Source organism: Cyprinus carpio, chromosome A9 (assembly GCF_018340385.1).
Source record: "Cyprinus carpio isolate SPL01 chromosome A9, ASM1834038v1, whole genome shotgun sequence".
Classification (NCBI taxonomy): Eukaryota; Metazoa; Chordata; class Actinopteri; order Cypriniformes; family Cyprinidae; genus Cyprinus; species Cyprinus carpio.
The window spans coordinates 9,048,273-9,069,126 of NC_056580.1; the positions used below are offsets into that span (position 1 = coordinate 9,048,273).

The 20,854-nt window shown below is 36.7% G+C and overlaps 1 protein-coding gene across 1 annotated transcript; it reads left to right on the forward strand.

Moving 5' to 3' along the window:
- The first annotated feature begins 10,577 nt into the window (after positions 1 to 10,577).
- LOC109072541 (mucin-5AC-like) lies at positions 10,578 to 19,313 on the forward strand. Its single transcript, XM_042763081.1, has 6 exons — positions 10,578 to 10,598; positions 11,530 to 11,664; positions 12,857 to 14,330; positions 16,024 to 17,000; positions 18,145 to 18,244; positions 18,331 to 19,313. Exons 1-6 carry the CDS (start codon positions 10,578 to 10,580, stop codon positions 18,516 to 18,518), a joined length of 2,895 nt encoding a protein of 964 aa, XP_042619015.1. The 3' UTR covers positions 18,519 to 19,313.
- The last annotated feature ends 1,541 nt before the right edge of the window (positions 19,314 to 20,854 follow it).

A 20,854-nucleotide genomic window follows, 5' to 3' on the forward strand; every position in this document is an offset into this window, starting at 1 on the left:
TGTATTTGTTTGCTTGGACATGTTTGTCTGAGTTGCTTCTTTTGCCTGTCATATATATAAAAAACATTTCTTACAATGAAACGCACGAATTCCCTGCAGGAGGAGATTAAATCTATAATCGCCCTTAATCTCGATATGTGCTCCTCATCTCAGTTCATTAAAAATATAGAGCGTGTCTCTAAATAACGCTAGTCCTCTCTCAAGGGAACAGACTGGAGAGATGAGGGTCAGGGTGGTGAATCTCATGAAACATATCCGGACATATTAAGGTTTTTTGAATTGTGATACTATTTCATGAGAATTCAGCATGATTCCCCTGTAATACAATTTTGTTTTACTGTTGTTTATGAATAATTTTACTTGCATTTTTAGCTATTTAGATCATTTTATTTACTTTTTCTTGGGTAAGTGTCGTGCTTAATTTCCACAAATCAATGCTATAATGCTACTGGTCTTAACAGTGCTAAGATGTAATTTCCTATGATTCTGAAGTGAAATAAATAACCATGAACGTTCTTCAGAGGTTTTGTAAGATTCCTGTGATGATGGTGATGATGATTTGACTATCTGACCACATGCTGTATGTGTAAATAACTGTATATCATGGTTAATACTTTGAATTATATGGAAGAACTGCAGTCTCACATTACTGCAGTTGATATTTTTTCAAGGAAGGTATATTGAGTTTTTGTAAAGTCATAATTCCACAGAATAAAAGACATGTTTTTTTTTATGCACATTGATAATGTGTGAGAACATGAATGAATATTGTATATGGTGCATATGGGGTAAGCAACAATAGTGAAAAAAAAAACTTACAAAGAAACCCAGCAAAAATGTAACTTAAAAATATAAGACCAATAATTTGACCTGCAAAAAAACAAAAAAAATGAATAATCAATAAAAAACACAAAAATAAAAAATAAAAAAAAAAACTAAAATAATGTGTGTGTGTGTGTGTGTGTGTAAACTAAATTCTCCCTCCATTTAGTTCAATCTTGACTGAATGTATGCAAGTGTGGTTTTATTGTGTTTACTTGTTACGCAACAGCTGTATAAATACATGATTATTTAGTAATTTTAATTGTAGGACTGAACATGCAAACTGAACCTAACTAAAACTTAACCTTTGTTACTTGAAAGAAAGTAAACTGTAATCAAAAAAAAAAAAACACAAAAAAATAAAATTAAACTAACTATACTGCTTAAACTAAGGTAATATTTTTCATTTTCATTTAGTTTTTGATGTACTAAAATGACTAAAAATAAAGCAAATAAATTTAATAAAAACTATGTAGACATATTTGAAAAAGACAACAAATTTACACAATAAAATTACTAAAACCTTAAATTTAAACAAATTAAACCTACATAAATTAATTGTTAAGCAGTACCAATGAAATAACAATTCAGAATATTTCAAAATATTAATAAAAACTAACAATATCTCAATGATACTAATACACTGGATTACATGAGTTTAGACAAATTCTGTTAATTTAAGAGATCTATGTGTTTGAATCCAACATACGAAACCACTGAGGAAACAAGCATTAATGTGTTTGGTATCACTCAAAACCTACAGCCCTTTTAACAACTAACACCCTAATGCATATTAATTATCATGACAAAAACAAACAAACAAGTTACCATAACAATAACAAAAACATTATATTACGGTTACACTGTACTTACAGATATATTGAAACACAATCAATGAGCTGTGTGCAATGTGCTTCAACTATGAAAACTGATTAAATGTGTATATAATACATAACATAAGTGTGGAATATTTTTGCCAGAGACCTTGCTGATTAAGAGGAAATTAAAAGGAACATATATTAATCAAATCAGATTATGACATGAATGCAAGCAGGCCATTAATATCTGAAACAATTCATCATGCAATGTCAATATATTTTCTTGTCCAGCAATAATTGGAGGAAAGTGTCACTATAGCAGTAGTAAAATGGAAAGTAGTAGGAAAATCCAGTTTACATTAAAAGAGACATATTTGCAGATTACTTTTGCTTCCCTTTTATATGCATGTTTGAATATGAAAATGTAAATTGACAGATGGATTATACTGAAGGCCGGATGCATAATGTAGGCTGGCTGAAAGTCACCCAGATGTCTAGCTGACTTTAGTCCAGTAGGAGGAAAGGAGAGGGATTTGTGGCCAACTCTGGATCCTGACACAGATTTATGCCTGTATCTGGGGCAAAGCTGCTCTGTGCTCAGAGATAATGGGTAGTTTAATGAGAGAGTAGCATAGGGTTAAAAGGTCAATGAAGGAGACGTACATGTCTAGGTGTACGTCTACAATGGACCCAGTACTTTCTTTTGACAGCCTTGTCTGTCATTTCTTTATCTCACCTTTTAAACATTTCAAATAGGCTGCAGCCTACTTTCACAGTTACTTATAGTAACACACAGGAAGGAGTTGAAAGCTCCTGTCATTGTCTGCACAGAGGGAAAGGAAGCACATCATCTGCTCAACTCAACCCTTATCACCTAACCGCACAAATCGAAACATTCTCATGATCTGAGCATCACAGATTAGCACTCTGCTCATTTATTTATTTATTTTTTTGTTATACACAATACAGAGAAGTAAATCATGAGTCTGATTGAGGAGATGATGGAGGGGTTTAACAAGTGGCTCTTAACTGATTAGTCTTCCCTGATATGGTCAAATATTACTAAAATGTAACCACATGTGGTTAAGACAGCAAGATAGACTTGTAATATTTTAAAAGACAGAAGAAAATGCTTTTCGTATCTTATTGTTGATGTCAAATTCATCTGTCACTTGGTTATATGGCAAATTCTAATGAATATTTTGCCCCATATTTGTAACATTTGTTACATATATACTCCCGTTCAAAAGTTTTTTCTTTTTTTTTTTTTTTTTGAAAGAAACAGTGTTTTTGAAAAAAAGTCACCCAAGGCTGCATTTATTTGATCAGAAACACAGTAAGACAGTAATATTGTAAAATAATCTTACAATTGAAAAATTGTTGCTTATCATTTTTGTGGAATCCTTTTTTTTTCAGGATTCTGTGATGAATAGAAGAACAACATGTATTAAAAAAAATTCTACTGTCACTTTTGGACAATTTAATGTGTCTTTGTTGAATAAAAGTATCAATTTCTTTCTAAAAATCATACTGACCTCAGACTTTTGAATTGTAATGTATAAATGCAAAAATAGAACTGATAATTTTTTCATCCAGGTTAAGCAGCCTTTGAATGGAATATGACGATATTTACATGATTTGCATACAAAACTGAACTACTCTGACGTTCTGATGTGTCAATGCAAATACATGACGCAAATGACAGTTGTTCGGTTGTCTTAACAGTGATATTTTCCATAGTCTCTTTAATAAATCATTTACAAACACAACAGGAATATAAATCAGATGTGATGCTCTGGCTACCCGCAGTTGACCTGACTGGCTCTGTTCATCAAATAGCTTCCTTATGCTCTTACTATCAACATATACACAGTTGCTCTTGCTGATAGAGTGCTGGGTGGTGTGTTGTGTCCAGCTCCTTACTGCCAAACATCAAATCCATCAACGTGACTCTTTGTCAGAGTCTGCTTTTCCTTTTCCTCTTCCTCTTCCACGCTTTCTTTTTCACCAGTTCCTCTCCTGATTTAGCTCTTTCTCCGGTCTGTTTTCCAGTTCCTCCATCTCTCTACATGTTTGTGATTGGGACAGAGCTTCAGTGGTTCATAGGATGTAAGGACATGTGTATCTTTTAAAAGGAAGAACAGAAGCTAAATCACACAGAAAAGAGGAAAGGATTTTTACAGACTAAGTAAGTGATGTCATTTATCTTGCTTATTTCAAGTACTTATGTTTTGTTGTCCAGGGTACTTACAGTGCATCATCATTCATAGCAATTCCATTATTTATATATAATAAATGAATAGTCAATCAGTAATCATTAATATTAATGTTTAAAGATTTTTGCTTTTGAAAGAAAATATTTGTATTCTGCAAAGATGCATTAAATTGAGCAAAAGTGACATTGTCAAGACATCGTATAATGTTATGAAAGATTTCTATTTTAAATAAATGCTAATAATTATTTTGGACATTTTATTCATCAAAGTATCCTGAAAAAAATGTGTCACTGTTTCTACAAAAAAATCTACATGTACAATAAAGCAGCACAACTGTTTCAACATTGATAATGTGAAATGTTTCTTGATCAGCAAATCAGCATGATTTCCGAAGGATCATAAAGACTGGAGTAATGTTGCTGAAAATTCAGCTTTACTATTTACTTTATATATTTTTTAAATAGCATTTTAAATATAAAATTAGAAAACAGTTATTTGAAAATGTAATAATATTTCACAATATTGCAGTTTTACTATATTCCTGATCAAAATGAATACAGTTTTGGTGAGCATTTTTAACGGTATTGTATGTAACTGTTACATGTCTGTTAGTTTTCCTTTAACCTAGTTTTTCTGAGTTGTCTTAATTATGTCATTCTGTTCACCTGGGTTCCATTAATTAAGTCATTAGTTCCTCGATTGCTTTTGTGTTCATACTCCCTGCTCTGTTCAGTTCCTTGCCGGTTATTTTTTATCATTGTTTTGTGCTATGTTCGTTCTAGTGATTCGTCTGCGTTCCTTGTGGATTAATAATAAATGACAGAATATCCGGCCTAACATAGTGATTAATCTGTGACGAGATGGATATCCCGGTTGTCAAGCTCCTTTGCTTGGACCAAGAGGATCGCTCTCACAAGGGACTTTTTAGACCTGACATACAAGACTCACTACCCGGACAGCTGCCTGTGTACTTTTTATTATGTTGGACTGAACACCTTTACTTAGACCAAGCTGTTCGGGAAAGGTCCTCTGAGGATCTTTGCCACATTTGTGGAGTGGGTGCTAGTGAACTGTGGATCGCCTTTTACCATCAGCCCAGTGGAGGAAATCACCAGCCGCACTCCCGACCCAGAGCTCAATCAGCCATCACCCCACTGCATGGAGCTTCTGCCAGAGCCTGTCGCGAATTGAAGAGCCAGCACGAGGAGAAGCGACTGCACCTACCATCGCCCTATAGCCAGAGGCTGTCTGGGTCCACTGGGGTCCCTCGTCCATCTGGCACTGCCTTGGTCAGTTGTTGACCTTCTTCCGCTACGGGATTCCACTCCTCCGGATTCACCTCGTCCCTCCACCTCTCTGGCTCCTCCTTCCCTCTGGCTTCACCGCTTTCCGTCTTCCGGGTCCCTGTCTCCGCCTCGTTCGCATGAGCCATCAGCTCCACCTTGGCCTTCCGGACCTCAGGTGTTACCCTGACTCTACCTTCTGCTCTGCTTCACCTGGATCTCCACCTCCAGCGGCTCGGCCTCCATCGCTCGTCCCCAGGGTTTCATCTGCCAAGTTTCCACCATGGCTCCTCCCTCCCTCGACTCCGCCCTGGGGCCTCATCCTGGCTGGTCTCTGGACCAACATCTGGCTCCTCCTCTCCCTGGCACCTCTCATCCTCTGCTCCCCATGAACTTATTTGGACATGTTTTGGTTCTGCCCCTCTCCTGCTTCACGTCCCCTTCCAGAAACTCTGCCCTCGCCTTCCTGTGAGTTTTAGTTTTCCTTTGATCCAACCCTACGTTCCATTCGGAAGGCCATATCCCTATGCCCTTCAAAGGGTTTACCCTCCGGAGTGAGAGCTTCGAAAGGTTGAAGGGTGTAGGAGACTAAACAACTGTTTCTTGAAGTGCCCTTCTGTGTCATCATCACTTGCACACGCGGAGGCGCCGTCATCATTCAAAGAATCTGCGCAAAGGATCATGGGAGCCCAAAGTGTCCATCAGTTGTACCCTTTGAAATCCTTCATTCCGAAGGGCCCTTTGAAGTGGCCAGTTTTGAGTACTTCGGTTTGGAACAATCCTTCAATATGGTGGCCATGATTGTTTTCACTCCGAAGTGCCCTTCGGAGGGCGATATATTCCGTTTGGAACGCACCGTTAGTTTTCCTGAGTTGTCTTAATTATGTCATTCTGTTCACCTGGGTTCCATTAATTAAGTCATTAGTTCCTCGCTTGCTTTTGTATTTATACTCCCTGCTCTGTTCAGTTCCTTGCCGGTTATTGTTTGTGCCACATTAGTTCTAGTGATTCTTCTGTGTTCCTTATGGATTTATTATTAAAAGTCTGTTGTGGATTATTTATTCGTCATCATGCACTCATTTATAAGCACCTAGCATTACAGTAAACAAGGTTAGTTTTTGGTCCATTGTTTTTCTGCCACTGAGTGTATTTGTCATGGCGGTATATCAGGCCTTTTCAGTTGGGCTGTGCCAGAAGTTTCTGATTAATCTGTAGTTGTAGGATTAGTGCTGAGTGAAACCTTACAGGGATTTCTACGCAGTGTCATCCAGCCCAAAGATAATCTTCATATTCTGTGTGATTTACAGTGTCTGATGCTACTGTAGATATCAGCTTTGTTAACATGGCAGTGACTGGAAAAAGGCACATGTTGACAAGCTGTTACATGCTGATAAAGTATCCATCATTTCTTATATATGCACTGCATAGTCTGCATAATGTTTTTTTTGTCCCAAATGAATACATAAGAATTCATAAGTCTTGAGTACTCAAACGTGAACACATATTTTGCTTAACAATAGTTTGCATACTGTTGGATAGTTTGCATATTGGATATTCTTCTGTGTAAATTAGGCAAGCAAACATTAGAGGAGCAAATGTCAAAAAAGGCATGGACTGGATGGACTTTGCATGTATTTTTTTTTGGTTGCATATCTGCGTTATCAAGGCACGGTCAGTGATAAGAAAGGTTTGTTGTTATAATAAAGGATATGGATGCCCATAAGGTTGAAATAAGTGTAATGCACATTGTTCAAAATAAGGACACAGTCTCACATATTTCACTTAAAGTCCATGTGAACAAGACAACTGGTTCCTGGAAGTCATAAACTCAGTTTGAAAATGAGGAGAGTACTAAAATAATAATATAGCTTGAATGCCAATGGTAACACACATGCCTATGGCACTGACCTCAGTCTGCTTTTAATATGCCTTATGTGATTATACAGCACATTACAGATTTAATGAAAGATAATTGCTGCTGATGTGTGTTCACTTACATATACTACCACTGAAAAGTCTGGGTCTTAAGGATTTTAAAAAAAATGTTTTTGAAGTTTCATATGCTCAAAGCTGCATTAATTTGATCCAAAACACAGTAAAACAGCAATGCTGTGAAATATTATTACAATTACAAGTAACTCTTTTCTATTTTAATATGTTTTAAAAAGTATTTAATTCCTGTGATGGCAGCCATTACTCCAGGCTTACAATTTTTTTTTTTTTTTTTTTTTTTGGAAACAGTGATATATTTTATTTCAGGATTCTTTGATGAATAGAAAGTTCAAAAGAAATATTTTGTAACATTATAAATGTCTTCGTTGTCACTTTTGCTCAAGTCAATGGATCCTTGCTGAATTAAAGTATTAATTTCTAAGTTTAAGTATTAATGTAACACAATTATGTGTATGGAATGCCGAAATCATTGTGTGAAAATCTTCTTTAATAAAATATTATAAATAAGGAGATCATGCGACCCTTCAACGGTGGCGCACTCACGGTCCTTCGCTCTGCTCATCCTGTCAAATATTCTACAATCCTGAAAGTAAATTTCGAACCATTCTCTATCTATTCCATCATGAGTACTTCAAAGGTCAAGGACAAATAAAGTAAAAATTCAAAAGATTCCACCATCAATCTATACTTCACAACTCGATTTATAAAACGTCCCCGCTGTCTGTACAAAACTATGTTTCTTTTGAATCGGCTGCACTACTCATCAGCGGTCCAACACCCACAGTTTTAGCGGTTATTTACCGGCCTCCGAAATATTGCAATACTTTTATAAGTGAATTTGTGCATTTTTAACCCCATTTGTGTACCTTATCACCCAATCTTATTCTCCTGGGTGATTTTAACATTCATATGGATACGGCCAGTAACCTACTCACAAGGGATTTCAATTCTTGCTTAGACAGTTTTGGTCTCCAACAATATGTGAATTTTCCAACTCACTCTAAAGGCCACACTCTGGACCTCATCTGCTGCTCAGGTGTCACACCACGGGACTGTACTGCAGATGTAATACCCATATCTGATCATAAATTGCTTTGGCTCATTGTCTTATATATTTCAAAGTTATTCATAGAGCATGTACAATAACTCCTTGCAAAAGATTCAAAATGAAACTACAACCAAATTACAATTGCCATTTCTGTAATACTATGTCAGCACTCAGCAGGTACTTTTCTTCATATTTTTGGGGAGTGTCCTATTCTAATAATAATCTATGGACACATGTAAACTTTGTTTTTCCCTTGTTAATACAAATTGATTATATGGTTAAGCCAAGTTTATGTGTTATTAATGTACACGAATTGATGGGGCCAAGCCGGGCGCTGTTGATGTTTGGCAGTATTCTTATTCTAAAGCACTGGATTATATAGAGGATGTCTGTTGTTGTTGTTTGTTGTATGTTTAAAAATAAAAAAAAATTTGACCCCCCCCCTCAAAAAAACAAAACAAAAAAAAAAAAACATAAAAAACAAACAAACACTTATTTAAAAAAAAATATAATGAAACATTTTTATTCAACAGTTTTAAGCATTTTTAATGAGTTCAAAAATGTTTTTATTTTTTATAAACGGAGTACATATCAACTGCTCACCCTTCGACACATTACCATCACAGACAGAGTCACAAATGACCAAAATGAATAGAGAAGAGAAACGCTCTGGGGCGCAGGACAGAACAGACAAAGGGGAAAAGAAAAACAATGCATTAAAATACAGCAATGTACAACTAAACTAACTGAAAATGGCCAGCTATTATTATTATTTTATTTGTATTTTTTCATTGTAAGCCATGAAGTCATTCAACATTTAACGTTGTTGCCTAAAGCTGATGATACACAGGGCAACTTATTGAGCAATTTTGCCAGGCAACTCTTTTTGAGCGATGTTCCTTGGGCACTTTCACATTGAGAATGGGTATCAAATATCTATCTGGATAATTTAGATCGGTCGTTGGCCCTTAGTCTCAATGGTTGCCCTTTGATGGCAACATTGCCCAAAGTTGCCCTCTGTAATGTCATCAGCCTAAGTGGGCAAACTGTGGCAAACTGTGTTAATGTTAATATCAGTTCATTTCTACATATCTCTATTGCTCAAAAAGTGAAGTCACGATATGTTTGTGAATGGCCGTTTGATTTACATTTGAGAGAAACTGAGAAGATTGTTAACAAGGTACAAACTAGCCACCTTTCGCCAAAAATTGCCCTTTTAAATTTAAACTAGGTCATTTGTGTGATTCACATAGAAAACTTGCTATTTCATACTTCATAGGTATTTTTAAATGTTATAACAGTGATTTTATAATTTCTAAATATAAATCCAAAAGAAAAACATGTGAAAAGAGCTATATTACAGATTGGAAATGGTAAATGAGACAATGAATGATCCTCTGCTGTCATCTAGTGGTTATATTGGGAATATCATGACATTCATTTCAATAATATTTGTATTTCTATGAGGTAGCAGAAATCTTCCACTTAAGCATGACAAGAAATGCAGATGTTCTTTAAATAGAACTCTAAATACATGCAAAAATTTAAAAAAAAAAAGAAAAAAATATAAATAAAATTAAGGCAAATGAATAATAATAATAATAATAAAAATAATAATAATAATAATAATAATAATAATAATAATAATAATAATAATAAATATTGTAAATCCCTCAAATTACCTAACTAAAAAGTGAGCAATATTACATGTTTTGAAAAAAAAAGATTTAAACATAAGTGTTCTACTGTCTGAGGTCAACCATCTGGAGTTAAAGGGGATGTTATACAACACACTTTTTTCAGATTAAACATTTGGTCTCTGTTGGGTTGAGAAAAGTCTTCTGTTACAGATACAGAATTTAGCCACGTTGCCACACCAGAGATATGACATTCCTCTAATATTTTATGTGTCATTAAACTTGTACTTGTCTGCTGCTCTCTTTTGTAAAACAACTACCTTACTCTATTATGAATTTAAAGACAACAATTAATAGTTAATTCCATTGATGTTTTCCAAACCCTGCCTGTATTTCTTTTTTTTGCTCCTCATTCCATCTCATCTGATTTCTGTGTAACTGTCCTCATTAACAGCTGTACCGGTGAAGATGAATGTTCTGGAGGCTTCAGGAGACCCAGAGGGAGAAAGCAGTGACTACTTAACAGGTCAGAAATCTTTCAGTAAGGCTCAATGCTGTCATCAGAAAGGACGTTTATAAAAAGAAAAAAAAAAATCAGTAATTTATTGTGCCAGATATTTGTCTCTTTTAATCCACAGTCAGATAATTATAATATATGAAATACATAATCTAAAGGTATGAAATGTTTGATGTTTAGGAAGGAAGAAATCTAGGTTAAAGTCTTTTAAGTCAAGCCTGTTTGGGAAGATAAGGAGGAAAGGGGATGATGGTGGTATGAGTCGGTCTGAAAGTGACATCACATGGAGTGTGGAAGACTCAGAGTAAGTGTTCACAGTCTCAACATGGTTTGAGTCAAGAAAAGCTAAACTCAAATGTTATCATGGACAAATAAAAAATTCATGAAGCCCTTGTGAAAATATAATGTGCTAATCTTAAAAAAATTAAATTCAAATCAAATATAAAAAAGAATTACAAAAAAACACAACATATCAAAGATTTAATAAATAAAACTTAATTAAAAACGTGTATATATAAAATGTACTTAAGTTCAATTTAAGTGGGTCAAAAAGCACTCTTATATTTAGCTAATCACATTTAATGTAAATTGAAACAATATATAATTTCCTTAACAAATACTCCTTTTTTTATATATATAAAGTAAATGCCCCTCTTTGCATTTTACATCTTTTCTTCAAAGTTGTTCCAAAGGCATGCTGGGGTCCCGGGCATTTTCACATGACAGCATTTTTCAGGCAAAGCACAGTCATTCAGACCCTGAACCACTGAGAATTCTGTCTCATGGCAAAATTCGAGCTCTGCAGGTGAGTATTACAAACCACACACTCAAAACACTAAACACACTTATTATGGCTAAAATATCCCACTTTATAAACACTCATCAGTGTGCTTGACGGAAATGTTTCAAATAGTTTTAAGATGATTTTTTTTTAACTCCAAAACAAAAAAAACCACAAAAGCATAACCCCCACTTATGTCCTCGCCCACTTCTGTTGCCCATTAAACGGCGTGAAGACTTAGGTGGAAGTTCAGGAGATGACGGCCTTCCTTGTAGAACCTATCAAACAATCAAAAACTAAACAACAAAAAATAAAACAACGAACAACAACCATAAAACATAATAAATCAGCAACCCAGTAACTTTGTTGTGACATAGTGAATGTAAGTGTATTGTCACCAATATATAATATTGTGTGATGTCCCTTTTAAATGTGTACTCCCCTTTCCTTCCAGGCCTCTGGCTCAGTGGATTTTAGCACTCCCCCACAGTTCACTTCCCTCCTGGACAACTCTGCTGCCCGTCACCGTATGTCCCTCAAGCCTAAGAACCAAAGAGCCATTGCCAAGAACAAGAGGGTGACCACTTTGGTGAGCCTTTTTAATGGACCCTTTTACAAATAGTATCCATTAGCATCACCTTGGTTCCCTCTACAAAAAGCCAATCTGATTTTTCCATTGGCTTTTGAATTATTGTAGAAAGTAAGCTCTGCGACCAATAAGAGTTTGTGATTGTTACATGTTTTGTTGTGTAATAAAATGTGTAATTCATCAGCCTTTATGAATTTTAAAGCCTAAAATCAACTGTCAGAAGTAAAAAGCTAAAGTTAGGCTATAAACAGTGCACAACCTCAGTGTCAACACGTTTAATCTTCTGACAACTCTATACAAATTGGAACGTTTGAAATAGAATAGTTAGAAAAATAAACACAACGATGCTGTTAAAGTGGACTAGATAGTAGATAAGTTTACCTGCTTGGAGTGATGTTCAATGTTCTCAACAAAATCTGTAGTCCCATTTAGCCACTTATTAGCAACTTTATTTTTCAAGACATGTAAATACTTAAAAAAAAAAAAAAAAAAAAAAAAAAAAACATGAGTGGGGTGTTACTGACGTATTTTAATGTTGAAGAATAAAATGTCAAAATATCATGAACTTCATAGACAATATTTCATAGTCAACCATAGACCTTATTTCAGGCATTTACCCCAAAAACCCATCGATTTGAGGACCAGAAGTTCAAAAATGGTAATTTCTGGGTTTAAAACGTTATTGCTTTTTGGAGAAAAACAGAACTTCAAATATTGTCTGATTTTTCCATTGGCTTTTGAATTATGTAGAAGAAAAAAAGTAAGCTCTGCGACCAATAAGAGTTTGTGATGTTGTGTTTGTGTTGTGGTAATAAAATGTGTAAGAATTTTAAAGCCTAAAATCAACTGTCAGAAGTAAAAAGCTAAAGTTAGGCTATAAACAGTGCACAACCTCAGTGTCAACGTGCAAACAAATCTCAGTGTCAACACGTTTAAATCTTCTTAGACAAACTGCTGTTTCGGATAAGTTAATTTTAATGATGTTCACCAGAAGTCAATTCATAGTCAACCATAGACCTTATTTCAGGCATTTACCCCAAAAACCCATCGATTTGAGGACCAGAAGTTCAAAAATGGTAATTTCTGGGTTTTAAGACACTTTATTGCTTTTGGAAAAACAGAACTTTTAAATATTCTTTTCCATATAACAGTTCATATTTAATAGATTTTGTACATTGCACTTCCTGTGTAGGCTGGAAGCAGAGCACGATCTGAGAGTTTAAACAATCTGGATCAATCACTGACTACTACGGAGGAAGAGACTACTACGGAGGAAGAGACTCTTGTAAAAGAGATACCTCGCGCTCGCTCGTATTCCTCGCAGGTCTTACGGGGGGAGAGGCTAACAACTTTACAAATCAACAGTCCAGTTTCAGTGACACCTTTAATGTCTCTGCATACTGCTGGAGATTGTAGAAAAGTTTCTGCTGAACCTGAGCTTGAGAGAAACATCCTGTCCACATCACCTCCAAGCCCCAGCCTACGGGAAACGACTCCAGCTGTGTCACCATTTGCCAAACTGCCAATCCCAGTGGTGCCAATTGACAAAAAGGGAAAAGGAGAAGTGAGTGAGATGCTCAGTAGCTCCAAACTACTCAAGAACAGCCAAAGTACCACTGTGTTAACTGTAAGCCCAACTGTAAGACCAAGTGTAACTACCACACCAGAACTGAGTCCTGTGAAAGATGAGAAGTCTAATGCTGTGCCAATAGATACCAAGACGGACAAATGCAGTGTTCAGAATGCAGTAAATATTGAAAATCACACAGCCTCTGCTCATGGTCCAACCAATGTGATTTGTGGAATAAATCTGAGACCATCATCTTTGAGGAGAAATATACCTTCCACAGATGAAAAACAAAAAAAAGAGTCCGGGACTGAAGCTCACACTCAAACAGAATCCATAAAGCGCCAGAGAACTGTGTCTGGATCGTTCCACTTCAGTGTCTCCTCAGACAAGAATCAAGAGCGGCAGAGGACTGCAAGTTTCACTGGAGTATTTGGACAAGCTGGATTAAAAAAAAAGCCTCCATCTCCTGTCAAACCTCCTTTAAATTTCAAGATAGAGCGGCAAGTAAGTTCACAAGTTGAGAAAACAATAAAAGACACATGCCCTAACATACCACCAACTTCAAAGAAGGAAGACAAAACGGACACTTCTCCAGTGATGCCAACAAAGTTCACAGATCTAGCAAAGAGTCACCCTCGGGCCTTGGATGTGGAGGAGAGTCAGGACAACGAGAAGCAGGAGATTGGGGTAGAGGAAGGAGTACAGGAGGTGGAGCTGGCAGAAGAGGCACGTGAGGATGTGATGGAAGATGTGACTATGGGAAAAGAGGAAGATGCTTCAAATGCATTTGGAGTGAAGCTTCGCTCTACCTCTCTTTCACAAAAATTTCACTTGGACAAAGCTCAATCAGAAGAAGTAAAATGCCACAGTGTTGAAGTTAGTGCACCGATTTCCTCTTCGGCCTCTCAGTCTGATTCAACCAGCTATGTGGAGCCTGAAGACCAATGCATTGGCATGGGGTCTACAAGAGTCCATGCTAAACTCAAAGACCCTCCTCTCCAAACTGATGCATCCTCAACTTCAGTTCATTCCTTCGGTTCGCCACCTAAGAGTTCCTGTAGGGACAAAGAGAGAGCTGGTGTCCTCAGACAGGCTGGTGAGTTTCTTTTCGTGGTTTCCCAAGGTGCATGAAGATTAAGCCTCTGGCCTATTTAGTTGCAATTATGACGAATGTGAACAGCTACATATCCTATGAGGATGATGATCCAGGTAATACCAGGAAAAGTCAAACATTTTAGAAAGCTGCTTTGTACAAATGTTTAACTGTGCCCATCTGTAAATACACTGGTAGCGGTTACTAGATTTCTGTTTAAGTTATACCTGTCTTATTGAACAGACAGTGGACTTTACTAAATCACTAAACCAATAAAGTCATTATCAACTTTATTTAATGATTAATTGATTTTAGTATAATATAAAAAGAGAAGCAATCAGCAGAGCAGTACAGTAAGAAATGATATGCACTATAACAAATAACAATACTAAACAAAAAATGGTGCTACAACAGCTTACAAGATGCATGCACATTAGCAAAATTCTGTTGCCCAAAAAAGGTTCACTGTCCATTATCAATAGTATAGCGATGCATGAAACACAGCTCACACAGAAGTTTTCTATTCAGTCTTTTCTATTCAGCTTTCTATACAGTCAGCATGTGAAATCTGCATGGGGTACGTGAAACTCTTGAACGTGTAACAAACTAGCTCAGAGGGGGAAATATTAATAATTACTCATAACTTTTTATAATTAATTATTCATATTTATATAGCTTTACGATTAACTGTAGCAGAATTAATTTTACAATCGACTGAACGGTTCGTCCACCGAACTGATAGTACAATCTTTTATCAATTCAAAGTAAGATTATTCTCCTGGCCAACAAGGATAGCTTTCTCACTGTTAATACTAAACAGCACAAGAGCATGTAACGAAATCATATGTTTAAGTGACCTTGATTTGTGAGCAGCGAACACAGAGACAATCGAGAGTGTTTATGAAAAAGTTTAATAAATGGGACTAGTTGTAACATAGCTAAACTAAGCGTATATGTAGGATTACAAAAAGGTAAAAGTGAGCGAGAGAGAAAGAGAGAGAAAGAGAGACAGAATGGCAATATTTACACATGCCCAACCCTAAGAGCCAGCAAGGAACCAAAATCTCCTTTAAAAAAGGGGTTAAAAACTATAGTGCATCTAACAGTTACTAAAAAAGGTTACTTGCATTGGTTTTGATGCATAATGACAGTCCGAAAAATCAGGTAAGGCTGAGTTCAATGTAGCGTGCTGGAGTTGTCCCTTGTTGGTCTTTACTGGGCCACAGGCATTTGGTGCATGGTGCTGAGTTCATCTTCTCATGGAATGTGCTTGAAGTCAGATCGGGCGACCAGAGTACTGTTCTGTTTAGCATCTTCTGGATGGTGGGGGGGACCCTTGGAAATTTAGCACCCATATAAACATAGACTGTGGGGCCAGGTCTGTAATTTCTATGCAGATGTCAAAAGGCTAAAAGGATCTCTGAGACATAAAGCCCAAACGAACATCAGTGATCCTATGCAAATGCTACAAACATGCCCATGAAATTTTGCAGGGCAATGGTAAATATGGCTCTCTTTTAGTAGCAAGTAAACAAGAACACACCTATTCACCACTACTTATTTAAGTCATATCTGATTTTGCATTTACCCATTTTACCCATGTTGGTTAGATCACCTCTTTCCGTGCAGATTTGTGATTTTGGGTGAAATAAGATGAATGGTATTTTGATAAATAAATATTCTTCTGCATTTTCAGAACCTGCTCAGCCCTCATCATCAGCCAGCAAATCCGCTAAGACTGTACCTTCACCAGCTAAAGAAGATGCAGACTTGCCTCCAGAAGAGACTACAGTGGTATCCTCTCAGGAGAATACAACATCTACAGCTTCAGAGGTGTCCTGGATGGAGATGGCCAGAGAGAAGACCAGAAGTCTCCAACAGCTCTTTACCAGTAGGCTGCCTGAGTTTCCTAGCTTGCAATCACGACCAACAACCTTAACCACAACACAACCACAAACATCCACTTCACAAGCCAATCCAAGAATCACACAAAACATTTCAAGCCAGCCGACGACTACACAACCTCTTTTGAGACCTCCAGAAACAAAACCGTTGCCCTCTGCACAGCAATCTGGAAGATCTACACAATCTACCACTCAGCTGATACAAACTCAGACCAAAACAACAGCAAGCCAGCCTTCGGCAAATTCAACTCAGACTACCACTAGTCAATCTCAAACTGACAGTGCCAGAGAAGTCCAGTTTCAGTCCAAGACTCAAATTTGTAATTCGACAACAAAATTAACCCAGTCTGAAGTTACAAGCACATCGACTGCACAAACCACCAACGTATACACAGCAAAACAGCCATCACAAGCATTGGCACCGCAGACACCACCCATCCAGCCGTCATCACCACTGCGAGCAGCATCACAGACCCCCTCACAAGCTATACTGCGTCACACACCACCCCCAAGTTACCCACATCTGTCATCAAGCCCAAAGTTAACGTCCCACCTAGTGTCCCAACAGTCTGCCAATACTGTCTCAAACGATCAGCCTCAGAATGAGGGGAGAGAGCCCACCGTATTCTCAGGGAAAGCTGACGGGGCGTCTGCGTCTCAGGGGAAAGACACTGGGCCTAAAGATGGCAGACCAGTGTGGGCAACAGGATCAGGAAACAAGACCTCACTCTTACAGCGCTGGGAGAACCAAACAACTGCGACAACCGAGGTATTATTTTTCCTGTAATCTCTAAACACACTCAGTTTATTCAGTCATATATAAACCAGAGAGAAGACACTTACTTAGGCCTCAGAAAACAGAGTGTGATTGTTTCACTCTAGTCAAGATTCCATTCATGTTTTACAAAAAAAATCTAAATGTTTACTGATTTAGCAGAAATGCTTTCACAAGTAGAATCTTTTATTTATTTATTTATTTTTTAACATTAACTCACAAATTAACTTTAGATAACAAAATCTCATTAAAAACTACACATGTCATTAAAAACTAGTTTGGAAGCACATTTTTGTCAAGAGGAACTGAACCTGTGTTATAAAATATACATTGTATGTTATTTCAAAATACTGAACTTCGTATCATAACATTAACACATTTTTCTTTTGTTATGTTTAGATTCAAAATAATACCACTTTTGTCACTTCAGATGTAGAGTAGGTGAAAAGTTAACACAAATAACAAATGCTAACTGGTGCTGGTAGCTAGCATACAAAATGGTTGGTTTGCTGTGATTTCTGGGGAAAACCATAATCAAATACTGAACTTGTTTCAGGTAAAAACTGCTCAGAAATATTATATAAATATATAATGTTATTTCAAAATAAAAAACTATATACAAATATAAAAATTCCACTACAAATAAAACAAAAATATATACTTATTTTTGTGGAAACCATCGTTTTTTTTTGCCTGCCCCCCCCCCCCCCCCAAAATGAATGAACCCAAACTGTGGAAAAAACATAATCCATTTTATTAATTTTTTCAGGATTCTTTGATGATTGGAAAGTTCTCAAGAACAGCAATTATTTAAAATACAGATACGTTTGTATCACAATAAGCATGTTAAGAATTTTCTGTCACTTTTTTCTTCAAAAACAAGATAATGCATCCTTGCTTAAGTTCAAACTGTGTTTACATGGATGTTTTTAGTTTTAACTTTGGACATTTGTAAGCCACATGGATGTTTTTAGTTTTAATGATTAATATGAATTATACATTTAAAAATTAAAATATATGAGTCTTTATGGAGGGGACACATGTACTATTTGCTCATAATATCTAGTACAGTATGTTCTGTTTGTGGTGTTTTGGCTTTGTGAATTGTTTCAGATTTCCTTTTCCCTGATTTTGATAGACAGGTGAGCTGAAATCCACAGCAGACTCCCGAACCACATTTCAATCTACAGTTCCTCTCAAACCAATCTCAAAAGTCTCAGGCACAGGATTCGACTCAGGTTTGTATAAGTGGGTGACACAATATGAGTTTAACATGACAGCTACCTTTGAAGTATATGCTCATATTTGGTGTCGATATTTCTAGAAGCATCAGTCTCTTCTGTTTCCATGAGGTCAGCAGACAGAGAGAATAAATGTCAGCAGAAATCAGTGCCACCATCATCACCTTCATCATCATCTCCTCTGCAGTCTGTCCGTGACACTGCCCAACCATCCTGGATGGAGCTGGCAAAGAGGAAATCCCTGGCATGGAGTGATAAGACTATGGACTAAAAAAGGGCATTTTCATGCTTCCATTTTCTAAGTTGCATCTAAGCAATTGTATTTGAGTCAGAGATTTGCTCCATGTGAGCTTCACTTTGAAGTTGATGTTAAAGCAGTGTGTTCTGGAAGTGAACCACTATTGCTTATTATATTATTGAAGGAAAGTTGCACATTCATCAGTCAGTAAACCTCCTTATAGAGTTTGTCTTCTGAAACCTCACGAGAGCTGCTTACGTGCTCTCCATGTGAAGTATGAATGTATGCACAGGAGATAAGTACCAACGAAACAAAAAGGAGAAGTTAATATTGTGAGCTTTAAAGTCATGTTCTCTTGCAACTCTGGCTAGCAGCTGCTGGTAATGTATTTTGTAAATGCACCACAGTGCAGCACAATAGAAAACACTGGGAAAGTAGATCAGAGGCGGAAGGGGAGGGAAACAAATTCAGGTTCAGACTCAATCAAAAGCACCCTGTGTGAGATCTCAGGAACAGAAACATATGGTACCATATGTTTTACCCACTACCATGTTATGTTGCTCAATGTTTCTCAGGTTTAACACATTGTTTTCTTGTGAAAATAATACATTTAATTATTTCCTTTCCAATTACAAATTTTATTTATTTTCAATAAATAAATATTTCCAATATTTCCAATTCAATTCCATCCGAGAATTTGACGTTGTATCATCTGTTAATTTTCTGACACCTATTAAGTTAAAGACTATTATAATTTTATGTTAAATTATGTGACTGTAAGAATATTTCAAATTACTTTGAGATTGCTTTTGAAAATACCAACTTCCTTGGCCAATAAATTCATCTTATTAAATCTGAGACGTGATATGTTATTTATTGTCATTTAAAAATATACATCAGTAACACAACAACAATAAATATTGTTTAAAAATAAAAAAAATAATATTATATCTACTTTACACAGTGTAAAAAGAGCATATCTACTTTACTCAGTGTAATTTTACTAATATATATATGCACACACACACACACTATTTTACTGTTTATACTACTGTTTATACTATATATACTATTTTACTATATACAGTCGTGGCCAAAAGTTTTGAGAATTACATATATATTATTTTTCAAAAAGTTTGCTGCTAAACTGCTTTTAGATCTTTGTTTCAGTTGTTTCTGTGATGTACTGTTGGCCCTTCTTTTTCAGGACCTCTGCAATTCGACTGGGCATGCTCTCAATCAACTTCTGGGCCAAATCCTGACTGATAGAAAACCATTCTTTCATAATAACTTCTTGGAGTTTGTCAGAATAGTGGGTTTTTGGTTTGTCCACCCGCCTCTTGAGGATTGACCAAAGTTCTCAATGGGATTAAGATCTGGGGAGTTTCCAGGCCATGGACCCAAAATTCAAATTCTGGTCCCGAGCCAATTAGTTATCACTTTGCATTATGGCACGGTGCTCCATCGTGCTGGAAAATGCATTGTTCTTCACCAAACTGTTGTTGGATTGCTGTTGGAGGGTGTTTTGGTACCATTCTTTATTCATGGCTGTGTTTTTGGGCAGAATTGTGAGTGAGCCCACTTTGGATGAGAAGCAACCCCACACACGAATGGTGTCAGGATGCTTTACTGTTGGCATGACACAGGACTGATGGTAGCGCTCACCTTTTCTACAAGCCTTTTTCCAGATGCCCCAAAAATCGGAAAATTCATCGGGAGATATGACTTTGCCCCAGTCCTCAGCAGTCCATTCACTTACTTTCTGCAGAAGATCAATCTGTCCTGATGTTTTTTTTTGGAGAGAAGTTGCTTCTTTGCTTGCCCTTCTTGACACCAGGCCATCTTCCAAAAGTCTTCGCTTCACTGTGCGTGCAGATGCGCTCACACCTGCCTGCTGCCATTCCGGAGCAAGCTCTGCACTGGTGGCACTCCGATCCCGCAGCTGAATCCTCTTTAGGAGACGATCCTGGCACTTGCTGGAATAAGCCTTCTTTACAAGAATTGAACCTCTTTCCTTGAAGGTCTTGATGAACCTATAAATTGTTAGTAGCCACAATATCAGTGCCTGTGAAGCCATTTTTATGCAACGCAATGATGGCAGCACACGCGTTTTTGCAGGTCACCATTAACAATGGAAGTAAGAACAATGATTTCAAGCATCACCCTCCTTTTAACATGTCAAGTCTGCCATTCTAAATACCCAATAGCCTGATAATGATCTCCAGCCTTGTGCTCGTCAACATACTCACCTGAGTTAACAAGATGATTATGAAATGATCTCAGCAGGTCCTTTAATGACAAAAATATTTTTTTTGGGATATAAATATCATGGCAAAGAAGGACTATGCAATTCATTGATCACTATAAAC

What these genes read in the sequence shown, in the direction of transcription:
- LOC109072541 (XM_042763081.1), top strand. Translation starts at nt 10,578, where the DNA reads ATGGAGTGTGGAAGACTCAGA. An exon ending in AAACAACTGCGACAACCGAG is followed by an intron (nt 17,001 to 18,144) that starts GTATTATTTTTC and finishes TGATTTTGATAG; the next exon opens with ACAGGTGAGCTGAAATCCAC. An exon ending in AGGCACAGGATTCGACTCAG is followed by an intron (nt 18,245 to 18,330) that starts GTTTGTATAAGT and finishes CGATATTTCTAG; the next exon opens with AAGCATCAGTCTCTTCTGTT.